This window comes from Austrofundulus limnaeus, unplaced genomic scaffold (genome assembly GCF_001266775.1).
Source record: "Austrofundulus limnaeus strain Quisiro unplaced genomic scaffold, Austrofundulus_limnaeus-1.0 Scaffold20, whole genome shotgun sequence".
Classification (NCBI taxonomy): domain Eukaryota; kingdom Metazoa; phylum Chordata; class Actinopteri; order Cyprinodontiformes; family Rivulidae; genus Austrofundulus; species Austrofundulus limnaeus.
This window is the reverse complement of record NW_013952422.1, coordinates 1521646-1532317: the sequence shown is the minus strand read 5'-3', so window position 1 is coordinate 1532317 and position 10672 is coordinate 1521646. Positions and strand designations below refer to the sequence as shown.

General features: G+C 39.6%; 2 protein-coding genes across 2 annotated transcripts in view; both read right to left on the bottom strand.

Annotated features, from left to right (window-relative positions):
* Positions 1-293: 293 nt before the first annotated feature.
* brf2 (BRF2 general transcription factor IIIB subunit) lies at positions 294-4620 on the bottom strand. Its single transcript, XM_014003780.1, has 4 exons — positions 4388-4620; positions 4101-4160; positions 3438-3759; positions 294-1138 (listed from the first exon to the last, which is right to left on the bottom strand). The coding sequence occupies exons 1-4, from the start codon at positions 4530-4532 to the stop codon at positions 355-357; spliced, it is 1311 nt and encodes a 436-aa protein (XP_013859234.1). The 5' UTR covers positions 4533-4620; the 3' UTR covers positions 294-354.
* A 936-nt stretch (positions 4621-5556) lies between these two features.
* The window catches only part of rab11fip1b (RAB11 family interacting protein 1 (class I) b), a 16498-nt gene continuing 11382 nt past the window's right edge, over positions 5557-10672 (bottom strand). Inside the window, exons 4-7 of the mRNA XM_014003661.1 lie at positions 10125-10669; positions 7707-8456; positions 6344-6455; positions 5557-6239 (exon numbers count right to left, since the gene is read on the bottom strand). Coding sequence (XP_013859115.1) covers positions 6054-6239; positions 6344-6455; positions 7707-8456; positions 10125-10669 — 1593 coding nt within the window. The 3' untranslated portion in view covers positions 5557-6053. The remainder of the gene's footprint in view (positions 6240-6343; positions 6456-7706; positions 8457-10124; positions 10670-10672) is intronic.

Genomic DNA, 10672 nt, shown 5'->3' with positions numbered 1-10672 from the left:
CACACATCGTTGTACTTGCTTCAAACTGAGGACTTTGTATTGACTTCCATTCATTTGTGTAACTGTATTTATGCCTAACCCAGATATTTTCCCTAAAACTAACCATTACTGGTCTATAGTTAACCCTAACCTGAACCAAAACTTAACTCACACCAAACCTTTAAACTAGTAAAGCACAGCAGAGCTGCAAACAAAGTGAGGACATTGAAGAGGTCCTCACTTTACATCAAAGACCTCACTTTGAGAGTAACTATGGCACAAATGGTCCTCACTCTGTAGGCAAAACAAGTACACACACACGCACACATTTTATTGCAGAAAGTGTCCTTTAAGCTTTATATATTTAAGCACCGTCTAAAGAGTCCCGCTGCTGGACGATGACAGCACCTCCTGAGTTCGGATGAAGTCCCGCACTTCTCGAGGGGAGCGGATGTACGAATCGATCTCACTGTCAGAGATTTCCTCATCGCCAGTTACTTCTAGCATCGGCTGCTCCACTCTCCTCTTCTTAGCATGAATCACACACGGTGGGGCAAACAGTAACCTTTTACCCCAGTTTGGTTCACAGTCTGGAGCGTCTCCCTCCTCTGCTTGTTTGTCCCTTTCATTCCTCGAACAGAGCTGCTCCACAGAGGAGGCAGCAGCAGTCTGATCCACACGCTCAGAGATCTGAACCATTTCTCCTGTTGGAGGGTCAACAGGGCCGCTCTGATGCTCAGCCTGCATGGTGTCCTCGTGGGTTCTCAGAGCCCTGCTGAGCAGGACGTACCTGTGCTCCAGAATATCCCCCACTAGCTTAACGACATTACCTGGGGTCACTGTTTCCCCAACCCAGGGAATTTCCTTTCCTAGCTTACACAACGTCTCCTTTAACTCTGCTGTCCTAGCCAAAGCAGGTTTGCTCTTTTGCACTTTGGCTAGCTGACAGAACTTCCCCAGGGAGAATTTTAAACGAAGCTTATTGGGGTTCAAAGACTGCCAGGCCAAATAAATCGTCGCCATCATGATGGGTACGGGCCTCCGACCCGTAACGATCCAGGAGTGTGCTGCCAGCTCCACCAGCGCCACGGCTCGTTTCATCAGATCCTTCGAGTCCTCAGCCAATTCTTCTGGAACGTGAGAGGAGCTTATTTTGTATCTGTCAGAGAAAATCAAAAAGATTTATAGTAACCCTTTGATTTAAAAAAAAAAGAATCTGTGAGACTTTTGCCAAATAATAAAAAATTAAAGAGCATCTATAAAACATTTAGATCTCTGATAAATTTATATTTTACCAAGAAGCTCAAAGAGAAGACATAATCAAGCACAATCAACAAAGATCAAAGCAGATTTGAGCAGCTCCTCAGGCTAAATAGAATGAAATATGCGAGTTAAGAATAAATAAACATCTGTACTTCCCAAATAAATATACAGTACTGTAGGAATGCGTGATATAAACGATATACGGTAGAAACGATATAAATTTGTCCTATGATAGAGATCTGTAGTCTACCGGCCAACCGCGCAATTCTTTTTGATGATGTAACCAGCTGGAGTCAAAACAGAAGAAGCGGGAAGCAGCGTGGCTGAGAGCGCAAATGAAGAGGGGAAAAAAAACATAACTTATCCGGACCTGGTTCGGGTGTGTGATGCAGAACTGTTTACGTGACGGTGCGTACTCCGGTCGGATCCCGACCGACCACACTGCCTGGTGCGGGAGGAGCGCGCGCCGCAGCACATGGACGCAGCGAGGCGAATGTCAGTGCAGGTAAGTAGTGCTCCAGGACGCACAATAGCTCGCTGAGTCTGTACCTCATTTCTCCTGCGGTCATAGCGCGACGCCGCACGGCCGAATGCGCGACGATAAAACTCAGCCTGTCTCCTTGTACAGCGGGGAAGCGCTGTGACAGTCAGACTGTCTTTCCAAAAAAAAGAAAGTAAAGCATAAACGGGATGATTGTCACCCCGCCGGAGCGCGCACACGTGGAGTGCAGAAAAAAATTATCTGCAAAGTGTGTAGAAAGGAATAAATACAATCAATTTGTTTTACCACCTTAAAACAAAGCAGGTTATTCCAAACACAACACCCAATGGATGCAGATATCTATTACATTATTGTGTGTGTGTGTGTGTGTGTTTAAAGACTTTAAAGTGTCCCTTAAAAAAGGAGATTTTAAGGTCTAAATTTTTTTACCTATACATATTTATTCCACTCAATTAATGTGTGATTTATTTATTTTCTATTATAAGTTTTACATTGTGATATATATATCGTTACCGCCACTCATCATAATGTATATCGTGATATGAATTTTTTGCCATTTCGCACATTCCTACAGTAATGTATAAATCTATGCTGGAGTGAGGTATACAGCTACTTAAAATGACTAATAAAACTCATTTAATGATAATGAGAAAGCATTGTGATGTTTGAATGATGAATGGGCATTTTATGCATAAAAATGGTCCAAATTTGTCCATTTCTATCCAGTTTGGTTGATTTATTTGATTTATTGATTCAACAGGAAAAGATTACTAAAAATCAAGCCTGACTCAGCATAATTGCTGTTTTACAGCAGGTTCCTGTTCTGCAGCACATAAAACACTCAGAAATACAGCATCACAATCACATCATTATACACCATAGACACAAAGACAAACAAGCATACCAGGCTTGTAAGGCCTGCCTAATCCCACCCCTCTCGCCTGTCTACCAGCAACCTCAACACATTAATCCATCTGGCAGTAATTTGTGTTTCTCACATGTGCTGCGTTTGTTCTTTACTTGTGAGGAGTAATTCTACTGTAGCACAACAACAAGATGTTTAAAAGCATCTCGACGAGCGCTATCTCAAGCTCTGCTTAATGATTTAAGACCGTTACCCATTTTATGTTTTCGATGAAAAATGAACATATCTCAATGTTTGGATTTTGCAGTGGTTTAGAGTTCAATCACACCAGGTTCTGCACCTGAAAAACCCTCTAATGGTACAAAAGCTGCAGGTATAAAGGCATATGCGGATGCTAATCCTGCTATCCGTAGATCTTTATAAATTATAAAAAGTTAGACTGGTGAAAATGAAGGATTATAAGTCATAAGCCTTCATTTTGCAGTATCCTGGCAAGAAAGCTGAACTCACCCGTGACCAAAGTTTCCACTTTATAATCCTTTCAAAATAAACTACGATACCATACAAAGCTGGGTAGAGTGGTTACGAAACAACATGGACTATCAACTTCAGGTAGAAAAACTGCAGACTAGAAAACTGCCATGACTATTGTGTTAATTCTTCATAATTGCCTACTTTAATTGCTTTGACTTAACTTTGAATATTAAAAAAGTAAACTACCCATCCCTAATTGGGATGGATCAAAATAGGATTTAATAAGTCTTGATAGATTTATAAATGTATGAAAAGTCTTTTGTCATATTGTGAAGAAACACTCCAATCACTTACTCCCGACAGTGAGCTTCTAAGACATCAGTGATGTTGAGGGTGGACGGCTCAACATTGAGGATCTTGAGCATCTCCAGATAAACCCCTCCGACCAAAGCTGGGTCAGCATTCAGCAGGCAGCTGATGGTTCCGATGGTAATCGGCCAGTTCAGCTGTCTGCAGCTTAGGAGCACGCAGCAACCGGCCAGAACCTCCTTCTTCTGAAGGGTTACTCTGATGAAACTCTCGTGCTCAAAGGCTTGCTTGAAATAAGTCTGCGCCAGATCCTCAATTTCCAAGCGCAGCCTCAGAATCCGACATATTTCTTTCACACGCTCCAGACCTTCAGTTGCATAAAAAAGGCAAAGTATTACCGTGCAAATCTTTTCATTCAGCCTTCCTTCATGCTTTTATACATTTTTACAACCAAGAAACACTTTTGTATATTTTGAAACAGTGGTTTTAGCTGATAGACTTTTTATCCAAACTATATTAATGGGATTGATTATTTTGTTTGAAAATCTTCAATTGTTCAAGCAAGCTTAGCAAAGAGTTAGCCTGGAGAACTACCTAAAAATAACTGAATAATTAGGTTGGCTGAAGACTTTTGCACATTCATGTATGAATTTAAAACAAGTCACTATTTGATAACAAATAAAACCTTGTCTGGGAGTAAGACCTCACCTTTTCTATGGTTTAAACAGGGTTGTTTTGTCACAGCCGTGGTTCTGCTGTAGCTGACATCTGTGGAAAAAACAAGGAAAAACAACAACACTAACTTAGCCAAATGCTCAAGATAACATTTATTATTATTTTGTATTTTAATATGTGAAACATATTTCCTTCGTGCAAGTTTATAGATCTCAAAGGTTCAAACTTTTTTTTGCTTGTTTTTCTTTGAGCACAAGAAATTATATACTTGTGAATATTTCTTATCTCAGCCAGACAGGTGCACTGAACCTGAACACTACCTGAACCTCCGACCGGGTCGTCGGCCAGGACCCCCTCGGACACCACGCAGCCGCAGTCCGCGCACACCAGCTGGGCCTGAGCGTACAGGTCATCGTCCACGATGTTGGAGGAGCCGCAGCTCGGACAAGAACCCACCAGAGACATAATGGATCAAAAATACTTCACGCTTCAAGTTCCTGCAGCATCTCAGATCGAGCGTACAACAAACTATGCTCTGTGTGGACAGGTTAAATGTGTCCGGGTAGATGCAACAGAAACACAAAGGTTCCGCTTGTCACCGGAATTGGTTAAAAACAAAACCACAATGATCATTTTGTTGTGTATCATGTATGTCTTGTCTTTTTTATGTCAACGTGGACCAGGACTCTGTTGAATCAATCGTCAGAATAAAATAAACTCAAATAAAACAAAACAATATTAAGTAAATGAGATTACTGAACAACTAAAAGCAATAGGGTGGCATTGTCCACTGAGCTGTTCAACTCTACTCAGTCTTTTGCTTTACTTATGTCTCAACAAAAATAATTAAAAATGTCTTGCTAAAAGCAGTTACCCCTGTTAACTAACCCGAGTTGTACTTCAGTTTTATAACATCTGTTTTTACATTTCATTTTCTCAGTCTGGACACCAGAACGAGGCAACAAGAAACTAAAGCAAGAAAATTGAAAAGCTGCATTAAGTGAATGTTTGATTACACTGAAATTTAGAGATAACTTACAATAAAAAAATTAAATTAATAACTGTTTAAAGCAGTGATTTTCAACCCTGGACCTCAAGGCACACTGCCCTGCATGTTTTAGATGTTTCCCTGCTGATTTCAGTTGATAATAATTAGCAGGCTTTTGTTTATCTGGAATCATCTGAATGAGCTGTCAAAGCAGGGAGAGACCTCTAAAACATGCAGGGCAGTGTGCCTGGAGGACCAGGGTTGAAAAACATCCAAGTAATGAAATCTATTTAAAATATTTAGATCAGCAAGTTTTTGCTATATTTAGACCAAAAATTTTCCACTTTTATTCTCTACATTTCAACAACATAAAACTTTCATTTATACATTTTATACTCTGCAGCTGGTGGTTGTTTTGTAACTTAATTTTTTTATATCCCTATAAAAGCATGGGTTACTGAAAGGGGGAAACAGAAAAAATGTCAAATAAATCACAAAAAAGTGTTTATTTTTCCACTTTATTTAGCAAATATAATTTAAAATCAGTAACTTCAGTACAGTACAACAATTCAGTGTTTTATTTGTTGAAAGTGCGTTATGTTGAAGTTAGCAAGAATCATAGAATACTGTGACTTTCAGGATTACAAGACATTTTACAATGCATATTAAGTAAGGCTTTCATTCGTTTAGAAAAAATATGTATCTTATGCTGTAAAGAAATGAATGTGCCTCATGAAAGCCTCAAACACACAAATATACAAGTCCTTTAAGAGTCTCACGTGAAGAAAAAGCTAATTTACATTTGTATAATTAAATCCCAAGCAACTCAATCTTCACTTATTTTCATCTTTACTTTTTGATTTCAGTTGAAAAGCGTGTTCAGGTCAAACTAAACCACTCCACAGACGCCACTTCTAATGAGATCAGAGTCTTTGAAAGCCGAGGTTTTCATCTTTAACTCTGAGGATCAGACTCCAAGGAGCCGACTCTTTCATGGCCTATTTTATAGAACTCATAGACATGAGGATACTTGGCTGGACTTCGATGACGCGCACAAGCAGGTTATCGATGTACAGCTCCAGCTCGGATATTTTTTTGTCTTTGTCGGCGAGCTGCTTCTCCTGTTTCAGCACCAAGGAAATCAGTTCCTCCCGAGTCAGCTGAGAGTATGGCCCTGTAATCACCTGTGGGGGGAGAGAACATGTATAAAACACAAAGCTTTAAATATCTTCACCACTGATAATAGAAACACAAAAAAAATATCCACATTTGGTTTAAATAAAGATACCTTAGTGTTGTGTTGAACTTTGCCACAATCCAGACCTGAGGATTTGTTATTTTCCTCTTGAACAGAGGCAGGCTGCTTTTCCAGGGGATTAAGAGGTTTTACTGTTTGAAGTCTAAAGTGACAAAAGATAAAAGGAAAACTTTAGAATATTTATGGCTTAATGAGAGGAAATTAGTTGTCACTGTGTCTGTATGTGTACCTGGGCACTCATCACAACTCGGTTTCTCAGTCATTACATACCGTAAACACTCTTGTGGCTATTGCACATCTGAAACACTGTACTGTAAATATCCTGCCCTTAATGATATTTAACACACAGGCACATTATATACACACACCGCTAGAAATTACTTAATTTGACTCACTTGCACGCCCCTTTGGATCATGAGTCTGTGATTACTGTTTTGTCATTTTTATGGACAGTATCTTGTTTTTATCTTTGTCTTGTACGGTACTTTATTTTTTATCATTTTTATTCTATTATTGCTACTATTATTGTTGCACAGCAATATATCGTTTTGTGAATTGATGTATCTACGGTTGCTGGTACACCTAAATTTCCCCTCTGCGGGACAACAAAGGCTGTTTCTATTCTATTCTACTGCATTGACAAAAAGTCTCATGAACAAATGGGCATATTTTAAAACTCAGTAAATAACCACTGAGTGTACAGCTATAATAGTTAACCCTGTTCAAGATGGCTGCCAAAGGTAATCATCTTTAACCACAGGTAAAAGGTTATAAATCTGGTAATTTTACAAATATTTTAAAAAAAGTTTTTACAAATATTTACCTAAACTTAGATGTAGCAGTGCCTCAGCCATCCTCAACACCTATGAACACTAACATACTGTATCTTGCAATTTTAAGCTCTTGTATCGTGCCATTTATAAGGTTTAACCAAATATGGTGACAGTTCTCATTACAACAAATGATTCTAGTCTAGACTTGTGTTCTTTAAAAGCCTGCATATTACCCATTGTCTTTCATGTCATAATTCTTTAATTGTATGTTTTCACAAAAATCAGATAAAGATATGAGCCAAACAGAATATAAAGATATCTGCGCAGCAAAGCGAGATACTAAATTCAACTTTTCTGCATTATAGAGACTCCCAAGTACACAATAAAATGCATTTAACATCTAAAAAATGGATTGTGTGTGATGTCCTCTAAATATTACACATCAACCTCCCCATAACATTAAAATGATATTCAAGTTAAAACACACCAAAGATTCCATTCCAAATGACAATCAACTCAGATGGTGATATTTTATAAAAACAGAAACATTAACAGTTATTTTATGTAATTAAATGAAACTAACATTTTTTTTCTTCCATTGAGAACTAAAACAGTCTTACCTGCGTGAATTTACAGGAGGCCCCTCCTCCTTCACACCTGCCACCATCACTTTCTGCCCCTTTGCAGGCTGAGTGTCTTTATTTGGACTCTCCTGAACCTGGACGGTCCTTTTAACCTCAGGTTCTGGATCACATGCTTGGTCTGGCATGGTTGGGTCTGGGCCACCTGTAAGGGGGCCTCCATCGTTCGGATAAATCAAAGGGCTCGAGGAGGAGTCGCTGGGAGGAGGTGGTGCAGGAGCACGAGCCACTTTTAAAGATTTGACTTTTGCCGGAGAGGTGTCATCTTTGTCAGCAGTTTGTGGATCTGCAGGAGGCCAGTGAAGTGGGCTGGTAGCAGCAGATTTGGTCACATCGTCCTGGGCTGCGAGCTCATTTTCATCGTCATCAAACGGGTTTAAGCTTTGAGAAGTTTTGACTGGTTTGGTTTCAGGCACACCTCTGTGAGAGGTTTTGTTAGACGACGGCTCTTCAACAGAGTGCGGTCTGGATGGTGCAGGGCGCTTGGTGGAGGAACTATTCAGCGGAGCGATCATTTGCACCGAGCGCTGAGGAGGAACGCTGACCGTTCGGACATCTTTTTCTTTGCTTTGCTCGTTAATTTGTTGTAGTGCAGACAGATCACGTCGCGGTTTCTCAGGCTGGCTCCTTCCTGGAGGTTTAGGAGCCGGTCTTTTCTCCCGCTGAGCATTAAACAGGTCCTTTTCATCAGCGGAAACGCTCGTCACTGATGGGACCGCCGAGTCGCATCTGGAAATTCAACACAGAATACAGAAAATGTTTGGGTGAACTTCAGCTGCTGTAAAGGAAATTCCACAAAAAAGGCTAAACAAATGAAGCTACAAAAAGATTTACAGGGATTCAATGTTTACAGTGCTGTATAGTCACAGCAATATTAAATAAGACCAAATCAAGAGTGGGAAGAGATTTTCACTTGTTCATGTGAAACTCGATGCAGTGAGGCGAGACTGTACACAGAGTCCGGATCTCTCTACACACAAACCCAGAGCCTTGCAATTTTAATGCCAAGTGTCAAGTTTTCTGCAGCCTTTAAAAAGAAAAGTGCTGAGAACTCTGAGTTGTACTGAAATAAAGATAAGGAACATCCAGAAAACAGTGTGTGCACGGAAATAAATTCCATTTTTTTTCAACAAACATACAAATTTATTTTCATTTCCTTTTGGGTTGACTATTTTTACCCTGAAAACACCACCAATATTTAATTTAATAATTTATTAAGCCACAACGTGAAATATCTATACAACTGTTATGATTTGGCATCAAAATGCAATAGTCTCCAGAGTTTAAACCAATAAATTAAAGAATAACCTAACTTTTCATATATAAACAGAGTTTAGTCACTTTGCTGCAGATATTAAAAGCTTGTTTATCTCATGAAATGTAATCAAAATTAAAAGAATCTGGGGTCTTTAAGCATAACTTTCTTTAAAAAGTTGTTTTAAAAGCTTTGATGAATGCAGTTTTGCTGAAACCAAAAGCTGCAGACAGGATTCTAAATCTTGTTGCCAGAAAAAAGGCAAACAGAAATATTGGTCAACTGGAGTCAAACACCTTTAGACACCAGTTCTTCCTCTGCAGACTCAGCTGTGATCACCACTGCAAATACCAACCATCTAAAAAGATGTGAAACATTAAATTATAGTCTGAATCTCCGCAAATTAAGTGAAATAATCTGCCAGTGGCTAACATTCTGCTCTTGCTTCAGTTGCAAAACAAGATCAAAAACATTTTTCGGCCGGATAGAAGATTTAAAAGATTTGGTTTGTTGGATACTTTTTGCAGAGCAGTTGCACTTTTTGGGATTTAGTTGTGCAGATAAAGAGTAAAATTAAAATTGAAGTCATTAAAACGGCTCTTCACTAACAGCAAGCCACAGTTTCTCTGAGATGGTTCTGGCAGAGCTGTAGTTTCCCCACATTAAAACAGCATTTGAACCAATTTGATTCTTTGCTTTGGGCTTTCTGCTGACTATGAGATTTCTGCTGATAACACTCTTAAATCATCTTTCCAGGTCAGCGACCACAACAACATGCGAGCACAGCCGACTGAACTTTCTAAAGTTCAAACCAGATAGTTCCAAAAATGATGATTAATTGAAGAGGAAGTGCGGTGGATGCAGAGCTGGAGCAACGTGGAAAGCAACAAAAGAGGAAGAACTTTACACAATTTCCTCTCTGCTGTCATGGGGGAAGTCGAGATCTGCAGAAACAAATGCAGCGAGCGTAGTGATGAGGACAAAACTGTTCAAGAACTTTCTACTTTTCAGTTTCCTCTAAAATCTCTCAATTTTATGATGCCAATATGTAGAAAAATCAATGTTTAGTTTTCATTTGATTAATATTTAGTTTCACACAGTGAATTCTTCATACAGAGTGTGTATGTTTGGCCTGAACTGACCTTTGAACAGTTTCAGATTTCGTTGAGCAGATGGGAGGTTCAGGAGCAGAGCTGGACGATGACTCAGACGGAGAGAAGTCTTCATCAAAAGGATTAGTGGAAAGGATTTCTGTGGGAATTAGTTTGAGTTTTTTCTTGGCAACTTTTTGCTCGATCGTTTTGGTTTCTTTCTGCTTTTTTTCAGCTTCTTTTCTTTCCGTCTCCTCCCTCCTAACCCGCTCCTCTTCCTCCTTCCTTCTCTTTTCTTGTTCCTCTTGGTTCCTAACTCGATCAAGTTCTTCCTTTTCCTTCCTAGCCCTCTCTTCTCTCTCTCTTTTCTCCTCCTCCTTTCTAATCCTTTCTTGCTCTTCCTTCCTAATTATTTCCATTTCTTCTATTCTCCTCTTTTCTTGTTCCTCTAGTCTCCTCCTCTCCTCTTCTAGTCTCTCATTTTCTTCCCTTTTTCTAATCCTCTCCTCTTCCTCTCGCCTCTCCTCCTCCCGTCTCCTTGCCTCCTCTTTCATTTCCTCCTCTTTTCTAACTCTCTCCTCCTCCTGTCTCCTTGCCTC